The sequence below is a fragment of the Diadema setosum genome, chromosome 7, assembly GCF_964275005.1.
Source record: "Diadema setosum chromosome 7, eeDiaSeto1, whole genome shotgun sequence".
In the NCBI taxonomy this organism is placed as follows: Eukaryota; Metazoa; Echinodermata; class Echinoidea; order Diadematoida; family Diadematidae; genus Diadema; species Diadema setosum.
This window is the reverse complement of record NC_092691.1, coordinates 29,328,572-29,353,104: the sequence shown is the minus strand read 5'-3', so window position 1 is coordinate 29,353,104 and position 24,533 is coordinate 29,328,572. Positions and strand designations below refer to the sequence as shown.

At 39.0% G+C, this 24,533-nt stretch overlaps 2 protein-coding genes across 2 annotated transcripts; both read right to left on the bottom strand.

Annotated features, from left to right (window-relative positions):
- Positions 1 to 3,016: 3,016 nt before the first annotated feature.
- LOC140230709 (snurportin-1-like) lies at positions 3,017 to 11,771 on the bottom strand. Its single transcript, XM_072310848.1, has 7 exons — positions 11,457 to 11,771; positions 10,141 to 10,291; positions 9,136 to 9,240; positions 7,886 to 7,982; positions 6,448 to 6,623; positions 4,936 to 5,016; positions 3,017 to 4,010 (listed from the first exon to the last, which is right to left on the bottom strand). The coding sequence occupies exons 1-7, from the start codon at positions 11,615 to 11,617 to the stop codon at positions 3,285 to 3,287; spliced, it is 1,497 nt and encodes a 498-aa protein (XP_072166949.1). The 5' UTR covers positions 11,618 to 11,771; the 3' UTR covers positions 3,017 to 3,284.
- Positions 11,772 to 17,183: 5,412 nt separating this feature from the next.
- On the bottom strand, positions 17,184 to 18,263 carry LOC140231170 (beta-3 adrenergic receptor-like). The gene has a single exon (XM_072311318.1). The coding sequence runs from the start codon at positions 18,261 to 18,263 to the stop codon at positions 17,184 to 17,186; it is 1,080 nt and encodes a 359-aa protein (XP_072167419.1).
- Positions 18,264 to 24,533: the final 6,270 nt, after the last annotated feature.

Genomic DNA, 24,533 nt, shown 5'->3' with positions numbered 1-24,533 from the left:
GTTTTCATTGTGTCACTGTGGACTGGAAATACTACAGGTCTATTCACAAGCTATTAGACCAGTAAGCTGCTGCCAGAAGTGAGTTTGTCTCCAAGTTTGGACTGGACAAGCAATTTTTGGTCTATCAACCCTCATGTGACAGTTTTAAAAAAAAAATACAGCATACTTCATACTTCACCAAAGTGATCAAAATGGAACACATAGGAACATGGTAAATAACTGGTATTGGGGACTGACGATGCAGAGTCTCAGCTTGTCATGTTGGATGACAAGTAAAGCTGGCATCTATTTTTTTTTTTTTTTTTTCGACAGCTGCACAATGCTGTATCTTCTTCTACACAGCCAGTGACCCATTTTCAACAAATCTCAACTTATACTGGTAACCAAGTTCCAACTTTATGTAGCTGCCAGTATACAAGTAACTTATTCAAATACACAATTTGCTTATTCACTCTCAGAAAATGTTTGAACAATGAACGGTTATGGGTAGGCATACTTTTTTTTTTCCATTTTGATGAGGAGAGTTTTCTGAATACATACACCTTGATAACACTTTTTTTGGATTCAAACCAATACGGTTTCCAAAGGCCAATTAAGTGCTTCATGCTGTGTACACACTGCAGTTTCTGATTCATACCTATGACTATTGATGCTATAGACCGATTCTGTGACGCGCAATGTGTATTTTTGGCATGGGCAGCGCCATTACTGCGGTGTATCATCCGACCCCCCCTCCTCTCTCCCCACCCCTCTCACGCGCGCGGAGTGAAAAACTGATGCATGGTTGTTTTAGCCAATGGGTGTCTCGTACTGAGTGCGCGAATGCTTGCTTAGTGCGCGAACCTTTGTTACAAGTGCGCGATAAACATGTTGCCCGTGGGGTGGGGGAGAGGAGGGGGGGGGGGTGGGGTCTGCTAATACACCTCAAAATGAGCTCATGGCTGCGCCCAGTGCCACAAATTGTCTGCTGCCCTCAACGAATCCGAATCGGTCTATACAGCTTCAGAGATGCATCTAAGACAATATATATGAAGCCATACTGTTATCTTGCCACCACACCCTGAAGCAGTTTGATTTAAAAAAAAAAAAAAAAAAGAAAGAAAGAAAAAAAAAGAGAGACCAACACACAAGCAACCACAGGTATTCAGTATACCGGTAATATCTTCTCCAGAGGATATATTATCTATTGAATTTATGCACCAATCAGTCAGACATCTGCTCATCCGGTGGGGATGATAAGGGCGTTAAGTTGCCACTAAACCCATAGTGTTTGAGGGAACTGAACGCCCTTCTCATTCTCAACGGACATACTGATTCATTAAAAAACAAGAAAAGAAGAGTGTAGAAAAAAAAAAAAAGGCTGCTGAGAACTGCTTATCCAATGATACAGGGGAAACTCAAAATAACCAAATCCTGGGGACTGAGACAATTTGTTCTTTATATCAGATATTTTGTTATATCTGTAGCAAATAAACAACACAAGCCAAAGGAAATAAATTAATTGGGACCAGAGTAATTAGTTTGTTATATCTGGTATTTTGTTATATCAGATCTCTTTTATATCGAGTTTCCACTGTAGCATACCAGTGGAGTAAAATGGAGTGAAAAGGAGCATGAGATTTTGATCTGAGCAAAATCGTTGTCACAGGCAAAATTATTTAGCTTATTACAAGTATCTACAATCAAAACCTTAAGCCCATTTTGACTCCACATAGTAGAGTGCTAAACAAAGAGCAGACATCTTTGGAGGACAGAAATCAGGAACAACATTATACATGTATCTTCAAACCAGTCTTTGGTCTTCTGGAATATGTGTGAAGAACAATGACTATCACCAGAATCATGTAGCAGTGTACCATACCATGTCTGGGCTTAGTACATCAGGCTTTAGGATGAATTTACTTTTTTTGTGCATTATGTCACAATCTACAGAGGCACAAGAGTCATGTTTGCATTGGATACTAGTGATATGCACATTCACCCCGTTCCTCCTATTTGTCATTGTGTTAAATGTGCTAAGGCACCTTATTGAAGTTTCTCACAAACTACTATTAAGGGGTCAAATAAAAAATTTGTATTTTTCATGGCAGACTATTGTATGCTGCATGGAGTACATCGTATACAGTAGCACACTTGAATAGGAGAAAGTAAATACACTTGTATACAACAAAAGAAATAAGGAAAAAAAAAAAGATTACTTAGTTAATACTCTTGTATGTGGTATCAAAGTATGCATCAAATAATGTAGCTCTTTGAGAGATTCTACAGTTTACAAACACATCCTTAACTTCAATGTCTGTAACATCCTTTGGAGAGTCAATTCAGCATACTCAGTAAGCTGCTACTATTCTGAATACCAGCCAATTCTTTAAAATGCTTCACCAGATATTGTTAAAACCTTGGAGATGTTGTGTAATTTATGACATTGTTTAGAAACCACATACCGGGAGTGTAGGCATGTACTTGAAATGTTGTTCCATGTTTCATTAAAAAAACGAATGTCAGAATGGTGCTCTCCATACACAGGGTAATAAAAATACTACTCATAACAGGTGTCTAGTTCTATTCTATCATATGGCAAGCAGTTGCTTTCATCAACAAAAGAATGACTTCCAATATGAAACTAAGAAGATACTAGTACGGAAGACTCCACTCTATATAGGGAATTTATGCTGAACAATAGCTGAAGTAATCATGTTCATTTGGAAAGCCATGCTTGACAAACATACCCCACCAGAATGTAGGTTCAGGGGAACCTTGTTATAACAAGGACATATTCCCCAAACCATGGCAATTACCTCGTGAAATCCCGTTCAAAGAAATATAAAGAGCCTGCACCTGCAAAATCCCCTCATCATATGAGGGTTTTGTTGTCTCCGACCTCTTTATAAAGAAGCTCTACTGTAATGTGAGATCAAAATCCTGATCAGGGGGAAATGCAAATTTTTTTCATGTAATTATGACAACAATAAAAACTGTTGATTATATAACACCAAATATTTTAGCCTCATTTTGTCTGTTCATGTGACAGGGCATGTTCCCAAATTTTCAGCTAGGTTCTCATAGTCTTCCTTCAACACTGTTGGCAAATACGATGAAGCTGAGGCAGCAGGACAATGTAGACATTGAAAAGCGATCATCTTTGTGAGTAAAGTCGACTCACATCATGTCTAAGCTACCACCAATCACATCCAATGAGTTGGGTGATTGGGCACAGCCTTCAAAACTTTCAGATCTACTGTTCTCAAGCATCAGCTACTGTATCCAGTTGGGAGAGTTGAGTATCATTTGACATTTGTGTTGTTTGAAGATGTTTCCATTGCCATGGTAACAGATTTCTTTTCATCCACTGCTGGAGATGACTTGGCAGCATTCTTGTTTGCTGGCGACACAGGTGAAGCCTCTGCTTCCATCGTGTCCATTTCATTATCAGCAGTATCCTTCTGTTGGCTTGGACTTGTTCCCCCCTTTCCCTTCTTTTTCTTCTTCTTTTTCTTCTGCTTCTGGGAAGGATTAGAGCCCGATGGCGGTGACTTGGAGTCTACCGATGGTGACTTGGATCCAGCTGACGGTGACATGGAGTCTGCCAATGGTGACTTGAATTCAGCTGATGGTGACATGGAGTCTGCTGACGGTGACTTGAATTCAGCTGATGGTGACTTGGAGTCTGCCGATGGTGACTTGGATCCAGCTGACGGTGACATGGAGTCTGCTGATGGTGACATGGTGTCTGCCGATGGTGACTTGGAGTTTGCTGATGGTGACTTAAATTCAGTTGACTGTGACTTGGAGCCTGCCGATGGTGACTTGGATTCGGCCGACTGTGACTTGGATGAGGCTGAGGGTGGTCGGAATCGGGCACCGGCGGGTTTCTGGGCCATGATAGCCGGCGGTACGGGCACGCCAAGCATATCTGGTAACATCCAGGGTTTGAGCCAGCCAACCAGGGGATTGACTCCAGGGATGTAGTGGAGGTATTTGTGGTAGAACAGCAGACCATCCAGCTTGTCCTAACAGGGGTCAAAGGTCAACACAGGTCACAACATTAACCAAAGATCTCAGATTGTTATCCACATCAAAAAAAGCCCATGTACAACGGACCTCATAAGGGAACCTGATTCACATACACTAACACAGGAAAGCATTTGCATTTGGTTACCACTATTAAACAGGACGCTTTTTACACTAGTGCAAGACTTCCAGTGGAATCTTGCTTTGTGAAAAAAAAAAAAAAATGTTGCTGGTGGTCATTAACTATATATATTAAATATATGGAAATGTTATGAATTTTCTTTCTTTTTTTTGACTTGGAAGCTTTCATGGTGTTAAATTTTGGCTGTGTGATTTCAATCAGAGTTTCTAACTTAAATGTTTTCTGCCCATCGATATAATTTTGAGCATAGTGAGTGGACAGAATCAACCAGTGAAAAACACAGCTTTGAGAGTGTCTCTCAAAATGCAGGTCAATTGATATAACTTTCCATTCTATTTATTAATTTATTTCATTACTAATACTTCTAATGATGATGATGATGATGATGATGCTGATGATGATGATGATAATGATGATGATGATCATCATCATCATCATAAATTATTTCATTACTACTACTACATTTACTACTAATGATGATGATGATGATGACTATGATTATGATTATGATGATGATGATGATGATAATGATGATGCCGATGATGACGATGATAATGATGATGATGATGATGATCATCATCATCATCATCATATATTTATTTCATTACTACTACTACATTTGCAACTAATGATGATGATGATGATGACTATGATTATGATGATGATGATGATCATCATCATCATGATGATGATGATGATGATGATGATGATGATGATGATCATCATCATCATCATCAACATCATCATCATCATCACTACATCATTTGCCCCTTGATACTCACTGGGAATGGCATCACGTGGGCCAAAGCTTCCTGCAAGATGCTCTTCTCACATCGGTAATTTGGGAGAGGACAGAATTTGATCTGTATGTCAAGAGAAGAAATTCAAACCAGAGCAACACAATAGCATTGAATTCAGATGAGCACTTATCTATTTCCTGTAATCCCTTAGAAAAGGTGCTTACTACTGAAAATCAGCGGTAAAAAAAAAAAATGATAATAATAAAAAATAAAAAATAAATAAATAAATAAATAAACAAATAAATAAATAAATATATAAATAAATAAATGAATATATATAAATAAATAAATAAATAAATACATGTTTTGCAACAAGAAATCAATGTTCATGAAGGACACAAAATTCCGTCTTTAGCCAACATCAGTCACATAAAAAGTAACGAAGACAAAATGAATTGAAGTTTATCAAAGTGGTCAGTATAAATCTGATAAGGCCTCACTGAATTAACATTGTAAACTCTAAATCCATTCACAAAGACTACTTTTCTCCTTCATTCATGTAAATAATATGGCACAAACAAATATAGAAGTGCATCAAAATACATATTAAATGCAAAAAGGGGTTTCTAATCTAATGTACACACATGCTTGTTCAAAGATGAATTAGAATTTATGCACAAATTGATTGCACTTGTTTGTATTTTTCTTGTTGTTATACTTATTACATTTTCACACTGTATTATTCATCATTTTCACTATTTATAATCATAACTAATATTCCTACCAATTTTTGCTCCATTACCGGTATGTTTATCAAGTGAACCATCTATGTTATCCGTCATATTTAGGACATACTGTGCCATCACAAAAAGCACTTCTGGTCCTACACTTACCTACAATTATTTCGGTGTAAGACAATCTGTGTATATACATAGGAGCTTACATTTACTCTCAAGAACAATGGGAGATCTTCATTACTTTTGCGCATTAATGACAACCAATGTTGGATGTTGCACAACATAGTTCAGAATACAACTTCATTGAATTGAGAAAATTAAAACCAGCAGCTGGAAACAATGTAGAAATAATTGCTGGTCACAATCTGTACTATGAAGGAAATGGAAGAAGAAAAGTTTCTTAGATTTTTCTCACAAAGATATTGGGTGCAGCTGCTTTCAAACAAACATTTTCCCTCTGAATAACATATCTGGGGATAAAGTAACGATATGTCCACATACATTGAATGAAGCATGAAGATACTGACATTCCATAGACTTATGACTGAGTGTTATTACAACTGTATGTTACTAAGCAACAAAATTGCACATGTTCTTGTCATACTTCAAGGAAAAGACACCTTCAAAAAGTGGGCTATTTCACTGTTTCTTTTTTTCACTCAAAGCGGACATCCAAAGCAAGCACAAGCTGCAATTAGGTTTTTCATGCTGGTAATCTACCATTGCAGCATTAGTTGTGAAAGTCCACTCTGATGAAGATATACACCTATCTAACGGGGGACACAGACTGCCACACACTGGACAATTCAACACTTACTGGATTTTTCTTCGTGCCCTCGGCAAGTGCGGGGTTTTCTGCAAGTTTGGACTGCAGCCAGAAGAAGCGAAATTCTGTGTCGCTGTCATAGACCGGGTGACCATGCCAACACATGATGTCCAGTACCCAATATGTTTGGTAGACTTCGCTGTAGATACAGTCCAGAATTGTGTAGTCTATGGGTGAGATAACGGGGCAATCAAGAAAAGCGAAAATCAGACAGATCACAGTACAATCATGCCAAACAGTGTATACTGTGCACTACTTTCAAACAATTTGTGAAACCTAATTTCCATTTTTATTCTTCTGAGCAAAGGACACATGCACACTATAATAAATGTACAAGGTCAGATTTTTAAATGTACATTAATGACCTGCATTTACACATACTTTGGACTCCCGTTGTAACTAAGTCCTTGGGACCGACAGTTTTCTTTTGTTCTATCAAAATTTCATTATAACCGACCAAATAAACAATAAAGAACAAAGAGCGGATAATTTTGCGGCCTGAATTTTTACTTCATTGTAACCGGAATTTCGTTATAACTGCTTTCATTAAAACGGGAGTGCACTGTAGTATATGGCAGATGGAAGGAAATGTTTACCTGTATGACAAATACAAAAGGGATTTTTACAGCCATCATCTTGAAAATAGGTTTGTATGGTGGTAAAAATAATTGTTACAAGCTAATTGGGAAATTGATAAATGTCCTGATCTTGATAAAATAGAGAGACTAAAGAAAGAATCAACAGCAGACTGATGACTTCCTGTACAACAATTGTCATTCTAGTTCAAATTATGCCTACCTTAACAAGAGACTTAAAAAAACAAACAAACAAACAAACAAACAAACAAAAAACTTCAGAGATCTTTGAAGTTATAACTTTGAAAGATCTTGCTAGAAATATATCTAGCAAATTTACAACTCAGGCAGCATATCAGGGCCATGTACTAAAGAAGAAATCCACCAAGGGGTTGACATTCCAGATAATGTCCAAAGATCTGGGGTGTCTGAACAGATGGATAGCAGACAAACTGAAATCATAATGGCTCTAGCACCCTTCAAAGGCAAAGGCATAGGCATTTGAAATTATAAAACAAGAAGCTAGAAAATGCATATCCAGAGCAACAAGTGCTATGAATAATCTGAAAGTTTTTCCTCTATCCAAACACAAAAACCTATTGAAGCAATGATGGATGCAATGCCAACAAGTACTAGAAAATGAGGAATGTTTGCAAGCAGTTTAATTCCGCAAATTTTGTGAGAACTATGATTTGCAAAATTAAAAATCAATGCATACAAAAATTCTTGTCTACATTATATGCATTAAATACCAGTGGCATATTGTGAAATTTTCATGTCGCGAAAAAGCCCATCATCAGCTCGAATTCACGAAAATTTCATGCCGCAAATATCTGTTGCTTTACAGTACTCACTGAATGCCTTCCTGCTTTGTCCGCTTCCACCCCCTGGTAGTCCGCTCTGGAACTGATTCATACAGTAGCCACTCTTTGTGTAGTGTGACGTTTTGCCCTGGAGTGGGTATTACAGCATGATCAAAACTTTTAGACATGAATATGATTACATACATGTAGTCACAACAGATCAGTAGTCAAGTCCCTGAATATATTTTGTGAGGATATGTGGCTTAAAGTCAAATCCTAGGTGGCACAAGAAATGTCATACCAGCTTTTCATTACAGTGTAATCAACAGAGCCTCACAGAACTGTACTTTCCATTTGGACAGTCAGCTTTTAGAGTTTTACAATAGTGAGAGTAATTATTTATGATACAAAACATACAAAACACTGCTTTCTCTCAGAATAAAGAACAAGAGGATAAGGAGAGATGGGCCTATAGAACAACACAAAAATGAATACTGAGGTGAGGGGAAAAAAAAGAAGTAAATTGTGACCGGAAATTAATTATTCACTATGCACACTTGCGGACAAAGACTCTACACAGAATAAAGCTGGGACGGTTCCACAGAAATAGTTTCAATAAACTTCCATTTCGTGGCAATAACTCAGCACTATACATACTATCAAAAACATCAAAGTGAGAACTATGCTACTGTGCTGTCTAGCATCCAACAATACCACATAACATGAAGCCATTTTAATCCACAAATTTAATCTTACCTACCAGCAGTCTAATTCATTGGCATAGATTTGAACTTAAAGACCCCACAGTGTAAGAAATCATGGATCAGTGATACAATTGATACTTGTCTGCAGGGCATCACAATCTCTTACAAAACAATGTCTGCTGCATTTGTGATGTGTGAGTCAGGGAAAGGAACACAAAAGCATAGACTTCATTTTGAGTGGCTTGCATTCACAGTGGAGCTGTTCGATCTAACACATGTGTTATGTATTTAGTTGGAAATAATTTCTTCCACTCATAACCCGAACTGGGTCTCAGAAATAATATGTCCATGATAGTCGTATTAGTCTACTGAGTCTTTAATTCTTTGTCTAGACTTCAGATTTCATCGTGCAAGAAGAGAATGAAAATCAACCAATGAGGAATAAGCTGGGTAAAACAAGAAACAAATAAACAAAAATCAACCATAGATGGGATACAGAATGGAAAGGCTAATACCACATGTAATAACAATCACACAAGATAATTATCCTTGCACAACTCATCTGCAATCAAACGATCTGTGGACAGAAGCTCTTACTTTGCTTGCAATAACGAACGCTCGCCTTCCCACCGGACACGGCACCATCAGCCAGTTTTCTACAAGGTCATCAGGAACATCAACTAACCATTCAGACAGCATCAGCTGCAGTGATTAATAAAAAAAAAAATGCGTTATGAAAAAAAATAAGAACAGTAAAATGACAGTAAAGGGGAGATGATGCCTGAGGGAAAAAAAAAAATATATATATACCCATTCAGTAAAAGAGAAAACAAAATACATCAGATACCTGAGAATTAAATAACACTTGAGTATTATTGAGAAGCTTTTGCTCACTTCACTCCGTTGGGTCCATCACTTCAAAGCACCACTGACAAGATTGTTTATGGATTGCCGATGGTAAGTAGTGTTAAACGCTAGTTATCATCCCAGTTGGTGTGAGCATCCAAGACTGTGTAGGTCAGTTGTATCACAAAACATCCTACCATATAAAAATTTTGCAATAAAGCTTAAAATATAAGGAGATATCACTACTTTTCCCAATAAACCATAACTGTAGACGGTTTAGTCTGGAAACATATTTATTATTATAACTATTGTTCACATTCTGTATATTCAACCATAAAACTAAAATTGATTATACTTCAATCAAATTTTTACATTGTTTATTTCTATGCCTAAGGTAACTCACTAGTCACATTTTAGAACTATTTTGAAGCACTAAAAATGCTGGGTGTTTGTTCCATCTGCAAATTAATGGTAAATCATGCCTTTAAGATAGCAAGGGAAGTGACAATAGAAATCTATTTTTTTTTTTTCAATTTTAAAGGTAAATGTGGTGTTTTGCATGAAGTAGCAAGCAACTTCAGGTGATAATTAGTCCCATGCTGGCACAGAGTCACAATGTGCGCACCTATTGTACATCATAAGTCTAAATGTTATGATAAACATCTACCACAATGGCCCCATTTGTGCACATGCTAAAGCGGTTCAGGGAGACTCCAAGTTCTGGCAGCAGTCTATAAATGGGGTAAAAAGATTCACCTGATTTTTGTAGTAACGTTCCCTCCTCTTCTTTGGTCTGTGTGACTGGAGAGCGCTTTGATCCATTTCCTCTTCATCCTCACTCAGGTCAATGCCAGTCAAGTCGTCTTCAGCAAGCTTCCTAGCGATGTTGCTGTAGTCCTTTCGCCGTCTGAGCAGGAGAAATCATACAGTATACAAAACTCTGTGTGCTGCTAGACCAGATGAAGATGTGGATGAAAAAAAAGAGTGTGTGTGGGACTATAAACTATAGTATCTGTATCACCTGAAAGGTCTCTAGTTGTAAATGATGACACAAATGCTATCCCGGGGTACCAAATAAAAATCAGCCATTTTGTTGAATTATTATTATTATTTTTTTTTTTTTTGAGGTTGTACCCTGGGTGCCAAAAAGCGGGAAATTACTTTGGTGCTGGAGCTAGCGTGCGCTAGCCACTGCACTGCACTGCACTGAAGCACACGCTATTGCTAGCACAGCGTACCATGCATGCATAGTATAGCATGCTGTGGCATGGGAATGACTATGTACACGCACACACTGTGCATGCATTTCTCAATGGACGCAAGGTGGCGCTACACAACATGGTACCCCGGGGTAACGCGTGACGCATCAAATACAGAACACTGGATTTAACTTCAGAACTGAAACAGACGTCTAGTACTTCTTATCCTATTGTCACTCGTGATTGTCAGTACAAGTATTGACTGTTTTGAATATAAAATCATAGATAAAAAAATCTAATTTTGGTACCTGTATTTTCACTTCGGTGTAAATGAGTTTTATTATAACCATGTTCATTTATAACAGGAGTAGCCTCTATAAGTATAACTACATGTAGAGCTCTAACGTTACATTGTACTTGGTATATAGCCACTAGTTTGTCTATGTTCCGTATGCTTGCTTGCCTCATCTCAGCTCATGATAATCTTAGCTTGGTGACAATGATAGCAATGCAAACTCATTCAAATCAACAAGTAACACCACGAATTATCAGAGATAATGCATTGAAAACGTGGGCCCAATGTGTAGTACTGTAGGCTCCTTTAGTTTAAAAAAAAAAAAAAAAAAAAAAAAAAAAAAAAAAAAAAGGTGTTACTGTTTAATACAATGTGTGAAAGGAACCATGCTCGTGCATCTAGGTTCCTATAGCAGAAGTTTGTGAGGCCGTTTCGCTTAGTGAAGGAAGCGGCCAGCGGCGATGCAGCTTTCCGAATTCGAATTGTCTTATTAACAAATGTCCACTACCACTGTCTTTTCCAGTGTTTCTATAAAGTTTCCGCGGTTCAATAATAGGCCTAACGTTACTACATCTTACTCTTTCTGCTGTTGCAACACGTCCCGTCTCCGCTCCTCCTGACTTCGTTTGCTGTTGTCACGCGACTTGAAGAGGCACATCCTTGGGTGCTGCGTCGCCGAGCTGTCGGCGGAGAAAGATACTCCTACGGACCCAGAGAATGCAGCGGCTAGCTCATCCATCGTCGGAAGTGCTATTAGGTCGTGTCAGTGTAATAAGAACTGCTATACAACTTAATGATTTTGACCAATCAATATGGCAAAGCTCATGGGTGTAAAATCATCTATGAGTCACCTGTCAACCCTGACAGCAGGTAAAAATCCAGGTAGAGTTCCAGGGAGGAGCACGAGGCCGAGAATCAGAACACCGTAGAACGACCAGCGCGGACACGAAATAATAAAACTTCTGACCTTTTGGCGGATTACTCGCCCGATTGGGCGGTTATAACTTTGTGGCTGATTACTGGCAGAATTGGGCGGGTTGGGATCAAGTTGTGATTTCCTAGTGGAAAAATGAGCAAAGAAAACGTGATTCTTAACTACCTGAGTGTAAAGATCAAGACTTGTTAATGATGACTTCTTATTCCTCGATAGGGGGTCAAGAGAATCCAGAAATTAACTTAATTTATTTCATAAGAAAATTGAAGTTGAAGAGGCCAATCAAAGTCCGGGCACGGGAAAAAACAAAAACAAAAAAACAACAACAACAACAACGACCGGGAAATCTTTTTCACCAATGTCATTTTTAGAGATTTTCATGATCTGAATGACATGTAGTACACTGCGTATCATCATTCATCATTTATAAAAACGCTTTAGGTGCCTATATCCCCTATCTCATCCCCAAATAGGACAACAATTGCCTAATCTTTTCAGCTCAGAGGAATTTGATGCGAAGAATTCTTGTCAAAAATATATTCTACAAATTTACAAATATTTATATTCTATAATTGTAATCATTGTATAACATGTTACGTTGTTTTTTTGACAAGAATTCTTCTTATCAACATTTTTTTAGCTGAAAATGTGTGCATGTGTGTGTGTGTGTGCACGTTTCTATGTGTCTAGAGACCAGTGTAGGCCTACTCATAACTACGGGCCAATGATAAATTCCACCCTAAAAATAGATAAAATCTAAAAGAAAGAGAGGGGGGAAAAAATCCCGACAGAACGTTACAAAAATTACAAAATCGGAAAATCGAGTAAGAAAATAAATAAGATATGACATTTTGATATTTCACATTTCTTTGGAAAACTTTTCTTGACCAGTCCTTATGATGTCATTCCCTCAGAATTTTCATGTATGTTATATGAAATTCTGAAAAATTGTTATTATTAACTGATACAGATAAAAGCATATTATTTCCATAACAAAATATAATCAGAGGTAACATTTTGTTGTTTTTCATTTTATATAGGTGTAAGGCACGTTATTAAGCTGGAATATGAGTTGTTGTTGTTTTTTTTTTGTCATTTCTGTATGTGAAATGAAAATGAAATCGGGAGAGCATGACAACATCAACTTGGTGATTTGAATATTCTTACTATACTGGTCAAAAAGTGTTTTCCGAAAAAAAAAAAAGTGATATGTCACAACTTCCTTATTTCTTATCCGCTATCTGTTCTGCAGAGATCTTATTTTTACTCTCTCTTATGAACATGATAAGATTTTGGATTGGATTTCTCCTTCAAGTTCTCCTGTGTAATTTAAGTGAAAATGACTCATTTTTGTTTATTTGTTTTTGTTTTGTTTTTTGACGTGATGATGTATTGAACTCTGCTCAGTGAACACTAATAGCAGGGAGGTGACTCTTGCAGATCAACAACTCTGATGTCTTAACTGAAACTAGCGCCCTCTGTAGGAATGAATCCTTCCCGTCTTGTCGACTTTTCCTGTACTCATGAGAGCTTAGTTGTCAGAAATATCTCTCTCTCTCTCTCTCTCTCCCTTTCCACTTTCCTCTCTCCATCTAAACACACACACGCGCGCGTGCGCGCGCGCACACACACACACATACACACACGCACACTCTCTCTATCTCCCTCTCTCCCTCTATCTTTCTTCTTTTTTTCCTGCTACATGTATTTTGCTTCGGCTATTATAATCTGCCAACTTTCTATTTTTAAAGTAATATCTATTCATGAACCGGGTTCTTGTAAACATCTCATAGATCTTCTTTCTTTGCACTTCCATTGTTTTTTTTTTCTTTTCAAACATCCAGAATTGATAATCGATTTTGTCAATATGTTTTGAGGGGGAATTATATATTACCTAAATACGGATTGAGTGAATGCAGGAATACACATCGGTGAAGTTCGAGGAAAATCAGACATTCCGTCAAAAAGTTATTGATTCTTTATAGTTTCCTTGTCACCATCGCTTGATGAGTACTGTTTGTGATGTCACTGCAAGGACAACTTAAGGAAACTATTATGAAGATAATTCAATACGATTTCATTTTTCAAAATGAAAAATACACATTCCATCGACTTGTATACTGATGGGGTATAATATCCCCCCCCCCCGCTTTCTGAAAGAGACAAGTCGAGTGCTCTTTCATTCCTGAAAATTACGCTTAAAAAAACAAACAAACAAACAAACAAACAAAAAACTTAATGGTACTATGAAGACAGATCTTATTCAACAGTTTCCGGGTATCACTAAACATTTTTGATACAATTCAAATTTATAAAGCTGTTAGGACTGCTGGTTAATTTACGCAAAGTACATTTCACTGAAATACCAAAGTTGCCTATACCTAACCTGCCTATAGTTCTAAAAGTAACGTGGACAACGAGACACACATTAAATACCCAGATAATGAAAATGAATATTCATGATTATAGTGTTAGTGGCCCTATTAAAAACTAAACAAAACTGAATAGACAAATGGAACTGCAAAACCAATATAAAGATTTCTTTTTTCAAGCTTGATCAAATCAAAAGAAAGTCAAGTGTTTATTTCTGAAAAGACATTAGTACATAGTACGCGAAAAAGCAGAGCATATCATTGCTTTCCATTATTGTAACGGGATATAAGGAGCACCATTTATTTGTATCACCCCAACACGATCAAGTGAGCATGATGTTATAAAATCATAATACTTATTCATACAAGATACACGCACATGGCATACCACTGAAGTTGCAGCGGCCGTGGAACGATCAGGGATCCCAGGCCTACTCGCCTTCTCCCGTACCTTCGCTACCCGGGCGTACGTCACGAATTCTACACTCAGAGTCATACAGCGAATGAGCTCGCTACTACGCACATAAGGCCCATGAGTCCGACACTATAGGCAAACAAGGCCCAAGAGACCAACAAACAAAGCCCCGTGATGTCTCTCTTGCGGTTTTTTTTTTTTTTTTTTTTTTTTTTTTTTTTTTTTTTTTACCTGGTGTCCAGCTCGTGAGCCTTGTTTGCATACTGTCAGACTCATGGCCTTATTTAGTGTCGAGCTCATGGGCTGTATTATTGTTGTTATCATAACAATTATTAAATGCACTTTTATTCGACAAAAAATAAAATGCAGTATACCAGTACAAACGCATACAATGCAATACGATACATGATTAACACATGACCCCCGCACATAACTCGTTGGCTTCATGACTCATGGACCCTTTTTTATTCATTGATGTTATCACTGTTATCATCTGTTATCACTCATGACAAAACATCAAAGTTATGTTATATTCTTTTGCGTATGCATATCATTTACGATCATTAATGTGCTAGGAACAGCATGCACACGAAGTTCATGTATTGATTACATAATACGTACTGACAACATTGGATGAGTTCATATGCACGCGGTGGAATATTAAAGTAGGAGATGCAGTGGTATGTTCCCTCCTCCTCATTTTGTCTGCGCTCTGTGTAGTTGTAAGCTTTTCAACGTCATTTCCCCCTTCTTTTCGACGTATACCCTAACACTACATGGTTGTTTTAGACACACGGTGATTCACAGTCATTGATAATTTCAATCAATAAGCAATCTTCATTTACCCTGTACGTTCATTTCAGTTCTTTACACGCTCAATTTCGCATATAAGAAAAGTCAGCACCTTTTACAGTCCACATTGTCAGTCAGCTCTAATAATGTATCAATTTAGCATCTTTTCAATCTTGTATAGCATTTTGAGGAGACAATCAACATTAAATTTATTTTGTGCGTAAACTGAAATGACATATAACAGTTAGTTGATATTACGAAAGGAAAGAGATACCCAATGACATGGATTAAAAAAAAAATCCTGGGACAGTCTATCAAATTTTATGGCATCACAACCAGATCATCATCTTAAAACAAAATATTTCAATAAAATGGCGGTGTTTAATCTTCAGAGTCTGCATCATAATTTGAAGAGTTTCATGACATGTTGATTAAACTGTTAATGAGGGCAAACTTTTTTAATGAACAAGGGAATTGCATAGGTGTTTAATCACAAGCAATTCCCATTCGGTATGTTTTAAGGGTAGTGGTTGGAATCAAGTATTGAATTTATGTATGTTTGTGCGTTTCTTTGGTTGTGTGTGTTATAATTTCTACCTCTGTGAAAAATGTGCCCAGGTAGGATGCAGTCATGATATACCAAAAGTACAGTTGTATGTTACTTTGATACAGCAGTATATGCCTATTGCCTTTGTACCATTTCAATAGACAGAGTTTGATAAATACGATGGGAAATGTGTTAAACTGAGTAATAGTTGAAGGTAAAGAGCCAGTCTGGGGACCAGGAAAGGTCAATTCTGTCCCTGAAAACAAACCCAATGTTACACTGCATTTTCATAATCTAAACAGACGAATCTATATAAAGTTAACATACCAGTCGTCCTTGCTGTTCATTCAATTTCAATTAATAATTTCTCCACATGCAGCGGAGTGATTTCAGTGAAATGCATCACGACTGATGGTGTTATATACAGTATAGCGCAGTATAGAGTGACAAGGATGGCAAGAATGTTTTAAACAATGCGAAACGTCCGTTTCCTCTCTTTTTTTTCTCCATATACCCCTATCAAACTTTGCCGGATATGGCAAACGCAAGAGAAACGAATATCAATTTTGGCATCCGTTGATATCCGTTTAAATGCGTTTCATGTCCTTTTATACTTAGGATGTTTATTTTCGGTGACTTCCGTCAGAGCGGGCAGAAAACTAAGTGCATGCACAAAGGGATTTTTTTTCTCTCGCCAAAAACGGATAGCGCGATCTGACCCTTGTCCGATAGTTGCATGCACGTTTTCTCCTGCATCGGTGCCGTACTTTGTCGTTTTCAACGCATTTCCATCCGCTAGGCCTCCTGTAGAGTTCGTTGCTGCAAGAAACGGAACGGATGGAACGGCTATGTACAGCACATCACACGCATACGCACGGTTCTGTGACGTTCGATGTACGTCTCATGCGTCACCAATTTGTTCCTCGTGCGTTTTGTCCTGTGGGCATGCGGTTCATAATCGTTTCCCATCTGTTTGTGTACGTTCCACTGTCCTGTACACAATCGCCCCAGGTGCGTTTTGTTCGGCCGCTAGACTTTGTGTGTACCCTCCTCTAAATCGGAAACTTTACACTTTGTCTACCGGATTGACGATTTGAACAACGAATGAGGAAAATCTCGCCCGTTTCTTTTACGGTGGGCCTGACCGGCAAAGTGTGACAGGAGCTCAGAGTTAATGACAAATACAGAGCTTCCACCTTGTTCCAGTTTGGAAAAGCTATTGTAATAAGATTGTGGAAAGAGATTCTACAACATTGAACGCAACCATGAAGCCGGCTCAGGAATCGCATGAAACTGGCAAGTGGCAATACACTTCATAACAACCTTAAAATTTGGGTGCTTCCTGGCGTAGATGAACGGATTGATGGCACTATTCAGGACAAAGAGCATACCAGCATAGACCGAGTACGAGCCCGTGTTGGTAAGGGCAAGGGCGAATCCGTACGGAATGATGCAGAGATAAAAGATGCAGACGATGTAGAATAAGTTGATGGTGATGTCGATGTCGCGTCGACTTAAGTCCTTCTTGCTCTCTGCAAATGCCTCTCGGACTTCCGGTGGCTGGCTGGTCGGGTTACAGCTCTGGTCCGTGACCTGGTTGAGTTTGTTCGCGACGTGGTGCTGCATGACGGTCGTATGCCTCCTTATGAAAACGTAGATGGTAGTGTAAGTCACGGTAATGATCAGCGTTGCGACGAAGAACAGGAGTGCCGCCATGATTTCGTAGATGTCTGCCAGATGGTGCGATGTGTCCCAAGCACAAAGCTTGAAGGTCGGCTCGTACCCTAGCCTGCCGTACCCCGCAGCCTGCGGGATGATGAAGACGAGCAGCGGAAACAGCCACGACAGAATCGAGTAGATGATGTTACGTCTAGTCGTGAAAAGTCTCAGGTAGGTGCGCCTAGCACGCGTGATGAGGGCGAAACGGTTGACGGCAATGATGGTAAGACAGGTGACGCTGCACGTCAGCGACATCATGGCTGAGGCGGCTACGGTTGCGCATACGGACTCGGGCAGCGGCCATCCGTGATCGCTGAGCACCCCGACGGCCTGAAAGGGCAGGCCAAGACTGGTGAGGAGGTCGGACAAGCTGAGGCTGATCACGAACACATTTGTCGGGGTCTGGAGGCGTCTGGACATGGCCACTGCTACGATGACGACGGTGTTGCCGACAAGACCCAGACCACCAATGATGCAGAAGAGGCAGGCCACCGTGATGCGCTGGGCCATGTCCGAGAAGACGATTTCTGTGACGGCTGTCGTAGACGGGTTTGACGTCACATTCATGGTGGTCAATGACGTCCACGTTGAGATCGTATCGGTCATGATGATTAGTTTTTTTTTACTGTAGTTTAAAGTGAAAAGTGTAAAAAGGGGAAAACATCTTTAATCATAAAATACCTCATATATAAATTCCTCTCATCTGATTGGTTAAAAATGGAGTCATGAAAATAGCTGTGCCCTATTTTTTTTTAATCAAAATGACGTCATGATTTACTGTGCCCGGGGCATAGAATCAACTGTGCCCTGTAAATAGGTTTGGAGACAGTCGCAACCCCGTACACATAGATCACTCATGATTATGTACGCACTGCACCGCACTGCACCGCACACCGCACTGCACCGCACGCCCTTCGCACAATTACTTCCCACTCAGCAGGGAGGCTCCCTGCACTCAGTGAGTGGCAAGATTTTCTTTATGTATCTCTTCGTTGTGCCCTTTGCACAATTACCCCCCACTCAGTGAGTGGCAAGATTTTCTTTATGTATCTCTTTACCTGGGGCCATCTTCCTCGTCAAGCTTAGCTTATGATGATGGTCCCCTGCATTTCATTTTTATCATTTCCTATTGCTTCCTTTCATATATGATATTCGTTCTTGAAAAAAAAAAATGTATGTAAGATCCAAACGTTACGAATATTAGCTGTGTAAATGACTATGTAAGTATTTTGTTGATTTGTGGATTTGTATTGATTTTGAAATGCAGAAATAAAAACTGAACTGAACTGAACTGAACCAATGATACGAGTATTTTCGGTATCTATATTTCGGAATCTATATTTTCGGTATATAAAACAAATAATGACAGCTTGATATTCGGGGCACAGTTAAAATTATGTAGTCCCTCGGTGATGTGAAAACCATAACTATGCCCTCAGCTTCGCTTCGGGCATAGTTATGGTTTTCACACCACCTTGGGCCCATAATTTTAACTGTGCCCCTCATAGCAGTCATTATTTGTATAATAGTGGATGTCTTTTTTACCACTAATAGCTATTACACTTAGATAAAAGATGAATTTGTTATTTGATTCGTATGGCATTATACATGGCATTATTTACAAGTTATCAGCAGATCAAGAAATACACAATCAAAAGACAGCATCTATTGTCATTATAAAACATACACACAACAATTCCTTGAATACAAGAACATATGGCATGCCTTCTGGCACACTCTTTCAAACGATTGTTAGGCAGTGTTAGGGTCGATTTGAAACATGTATTGTCATTTCGGGCGGTAACAGTGTCATCTCATCAGATGTTGATGTGAGATTCTGCTCACAGCTTGTCAAAAAAAAGTTTGCTTTCTGATGAGCGTTAACCTTAGTTTTGATAATAGCAAACAATCTGATGCTTTCAAAAGAGATATGACATTGACATTCTTGTGCAGACACAGTGTCATTCCAGCTGGACATCATCCCAGTCAGGCACATTGCTTATTGATGACGGTCTCCTCCACTTGTACCTCGAAATACATGATTGTTATCATAATATATAATTATTGTATTATGTTATATTATATTATATTATATTATATTATATTATATTATATTATATTATATTATATTATATTATATTATATTATATTATATTATATCATAGTGTATTATATTATATTGTATAATATCATATTATATTGTATTATATAATTGTAACATGTATATATATTCCTTTTTTGTACCTGTTTGTCTATATTATGTTACGAGTCAGATCAGAGGTTCCCGATTTTGTGTGTATTTCTGTATATTTGTAGAAGTGGACAAATATATAATAAACTGAACTGAACATCATCTCGTTTATATCTTCATAGGGTTCTAGGCGGCGAAGAAGTGATACATGCCCATCTTTGTTTTGGAATGAAGCGGTGGTGAAAACTGGCTTAAATATTCTCAGAATGCTGTTTGTATGTATAATCTTGATTTATTTTTAATACCATGAGAGAGTTACAATGCTCGAATTCTGTTTTGATGACAGTTTATATTTTCTTGTATTAACAGCTAATTGCTTTTTCAAACTTCAAAAGACGCAAACTAAGTTTAGCTTAATGTATACATGTATTTATACACTAGAATGGACGTCTTAGTTCCCGTTTCTTTTCAAAAAGATTATATCTATTCCAAGGCGAGTGCCGTCGTTGGAAAACGGCTCGTGCTTTTTGATATACCAGGGAGGTATCACTCCTCCATGGACATACCTTTGGCAGTACATGTATACACGTACAGGTCTTTGACTACTTTGACCGCGAATCACGTGTATTCTGATTTTGCTGATCTTTCTGTAATTTGCACGACAGCTATTTCATATCTCTCCATTTGTATTTATATGCAATATACTCAGCAGGGCCGGCGCAGCCGTGGGGGCCGTGGGGGCTCGGGCCCCCACACTTTTTGTGCAACATACAAAGGAATACCTAAGGTGTCATCACTTTGTTAGCTCATGAAACCCGGAAGTGGGCCCCCACACTTTTGAAAACACTGCGCCGTTCCTGTACTGTACCTACAAACTGTCATTAAAATAGACATGCCGCTATGTACGGTGTAGCTGGGATGGGTGATGGTAGGTGTATTTTATGCGTTTGATTTGCACTTTATTCATTACATCGGGCCAGTGGTAGATTTATAGTCTGTATGGCTTATTAAACTCTGTAAACGGAAACCTAATGAATATGAATTGACAAATAGATTGAGGATTTTCACGATTTTCGGAGAAGAGCTCTAAAGTGCCTATTTCATTCCTTTTCCATATCCAGAATAATACAAAATAAATACAAACACTGCAAAAAGATCGCTGTTAGATTTAACACCACGAGTGTTAAAATGTAACGCAAACCAATGTCAACACAGGACCACACCGACATGTGTAGAAGAAAGTACGCTGTGATGGTGTTGAAAAGTGTTCACCTGGCACTTCGTGATGTTAATTCGGTACTGTAACTGGTGATATTTTGACACTGCGTTGGTGTTAAGTTAACAATGATACTACATCAACGATCTTTCACACTTAGACCTGACCCTGCAAAAGATCAAGCAGGAGACAGTAACACCCTGCATCATATTGGGCGGTGATTTCAACATTCCAAACATGACCTGGTCCGAAAACAACACTAATCCTAGAGGTCGTCTCCAAGAACAGATCGTGTCTCTAGCAGATGACCATAGCTTGGAGCAATAGGTCAACATCTCAACTAGACAGGACAACAGCGGCACACAGAGTATTCTTGAACTCTACTTTCAGTACGTGGCGGATCCAGATTTGTTGTTGAGACAAAAGAAATAAAAAGAAAAAATGAGATAAAACCCGGAACCAGCAACAAAAATATATTTTGCGCTCCCCCCCCCCCCCTTACACAATTCCTGGATCGACCCTTGGTTTTATAACCCACCCTGCACATGTCATCGACGTCTACCCACTTACACCTCTAGCAGACCATTGCATAGGCATGATGGAAATTGAAGCCACACCCCTCATCCTAACTAGGCCCCTAGAACAGTGAATTTTTAAAGATGACATCCAAATTTTCTCGACAAAAGTATTCATCAACAGCAAACACGAAGAAAATTCCGTCGAGAACTGGTGCCTCTTCAATAATACCATATCGGCCTTAATCAACAAACATGTTCCTACTAGAAACATCGGAAAAAAAGTATAAACCCCCATGATTCACCCAGAAACATAAACCCACCTATGCAGAAAAAAAAAGAAATGTTATTACATCAAAGCAAGACAAAACAGCACCAATCAACAGTATACTGGGACAAGTTCAAGGCCGTCCGGAAGGAAGGAGACAGGGAACTTCGTAAAGATATATAGGAGGAAGTATATATCAGATTTATCTATGTCTTATGATACCAGGAAGTTTTGGAAGTATATTAAATCCTGCAAGACAGAAAATGTCGGCATTCACACATCGACACATCGACAACACAGTTGTAGCTGATGACGGATAGGACATAAAATGGAGGTCCCGTGTATGAGAGAGCAACAACTCATGCACGTAAAAGATCCCGCTTCATTCATTCATCGCAAAGAGCAGGGTGTTTAACCCGGTGAAGTGGTCCTACCTCACATCCAACTGGACCCCATGGAAGACCAGCTTAACGTAACTGAATATGGGCTATCCAGCCATCTTGTCAGATGGAAAATGAACAAACAAACAAACAAACAAACGACGCTACAGCCCAAGTGTTAGCAGAACAATTCCAGAGCGTCTTCACCCAGGAAGATCCACAACTGCCAACACTTCCCAACAGCCCGGATTTATATTAAGATATACCAGACAGCTAGATGTAAACATCACAACAGAAGGCGCGGAGAAACTCCTACAGAATCTCCACATCAACAAGGCACCTGGATCCGACAATATTCCCTATGCTGCATTGAAGTTAGCAGCTCGAGAGATGATCGTGTACTTCAACTCATCTTCCAACAGAGCATGGAGGACAGCGAGTTGCCTGAAGACTGGAAGTGGAAGCAGGCAACTACATCGCCCATCTTTATATATATAAAAAAAGGCTCCAAGTCTGACCCGAATAACTACCGACCAATTTCATGTGTGTACTGTAAAAACCTCGAACACATATTGGACAGTCACGTTATGAAGCATGTAACCCAAAGAAGTATTTTGACTGATGCACAACACGCTTTCAGGATATTCAGGTCATACGAGACACAGCTATAATAGCGACGTTTCATGAGATTTGTCTCTAAATCATAATAAACATCAAGTAACTGATATGGCTGTTTTGGATTTTAGTAAAGCATTTGATGTAGTCCCACATAGACGTCTACCACAGACGTTAAGATTCTACGGAATTCGGGGTAAAACTTTAGCATGGATCAAGGCCTTCTTGGTCGGACGTGTACAGAGGGTAGCGGTGAATGGAAAACCGTCTCCATGGAAGCCCGTACTCAGCGGCGTGCCCCAAGGCCTCGGTCCGCACCTGTTCATCCTCTACATAAACGACATTGTCAGTCCATCACATCAGGGAGGTGAGAGTCACCTCCCTGATCACATCAACAACCAGGCTATTCGCTGATGACGGTATTATCTACAGGTCAGTCATCAGTCCATACAGAAGATGAAAATTCTCTCCAGACTGACCTTAACAATCTCTTAGAATAGTCTAACAAGTGGGGCATGAAGTTCAACCCCTCAAAGTGCAAAGTAATGAGAGTTTCAAGAAAACAAAAATCCTGGTAATACTGACTACCAGATGATGAGTAGCCCCCTGGAAGAAGTTAATATTTGGGAATCATCATCCAAAACAATCTGAAATGGGGTAAACAGTCTAACAGTGCTGCTACTAAAGCAACCAAGATGCTCAACTTCCTGAAAAGGAACTTCTCTTCCTGCTCAAGAACCGTGAAAGAAAACCTCTATAAGTCCATAGTTCAGCCCCACCTGGAATACGCCAGCCCAGGATGGAACCCCGAAACCAAGAAAAATAGGGACCTCCTGCAGAAAGTACAGCAGAGGGTAGCAAGGTACGTCCTCTGAGATTTCACTCCTCAGTCCAGTGTAACCAGAATGGTCGCAACACTCAAATGGGACAGCATAGAGAAAAGACGCCTAATCCAAAGGCTAACCACACTCCATAAGATACTCAACGCAGAACTTTATCTACCACCAGGAGACTATCTTCACAACAAGAGCCTAGAAAGTAGGCGAACACACAACAAGCAGTTAGTTGTGTTCAAACGCTCTTCAACATCATTCGCAGAGTCCTTTTTCCCTGAAGCCGTGAAAGACTGGAATGATCTCTCCAGCATCAAACGCAGCATGACCTTCAAATCTGCACTTCAAAAAGAATTCAAATTGTGTAATTACGGTAACTTTACTCCCGTCCACTCTCGTCGTACCCTAAGTTACAAAATATACTTCCAGCCATAGTCTCTAGAGAACCCTTCGGAAGTGACGAACACAAGGTACAAGATACAAGGTACATGGTATTGATTTGATATTGCATGGTGCTAATGTCAAACGGTTTAACACCCGCCCAGTGTCAATAGGAGACCACACCGTCTAGTGTTACTGTATTATAGTGCAAATGTGGTCATTTTTTTTTTCAAAAATCAAGTTCTTTATTGGGAAGTTCTTGTTCGTCTTGTTTGAGGTTCAAATTCAACAGGAAGAACAAGAACTGAATACCTATTAAAACATGGGGTTTTTACGTCTTGAAGTGACACCCGTAAGTGTTAATGTAACACCACAAATGAGCACCGGAAATTTAACACCAACTCGGTATTTTATTTATTTTCTATTCATTATCATCATTAGTTTTTGCAGTGAATTGGGAGGTAGCAATAATCATTT

What these genes read in the sequence shown, in the direction of transcription:
- LOC140231170 (XM_072311318.1), bottom strand. Translation starts at nt 18,263, where the DNA reads ATGACCGATACGATCTCAACGTGGACGTCATTGACCACCATGAATGTG.
- LOC140230709 (XM_072310848.1), bottom strand. Translation starts at nt 11,617, where the DNA reads ATGGATGAGCTAGCCGCTGCATTCTCTGGGTCCGTAGGAGTATCTTTC. An exon ending in GTGTTGCAACAGCAGAAAGA is followed by an intron (nt 10,292 to 11,456) that starts GTAAGATGTAGT and finishes TCTCCTGCTCAG; the next exon opens with ACGGCGAAAGGACTACAGCA. An exon ending in ACAAAGCAGGAAGGCATTCA is followed by an intron (nt 6,624 to 7,885) that starts GTGAGTACTGTA and finishes TCTCACCCATAG; the next exon opens with ACTACACAATTCTGGACTGT.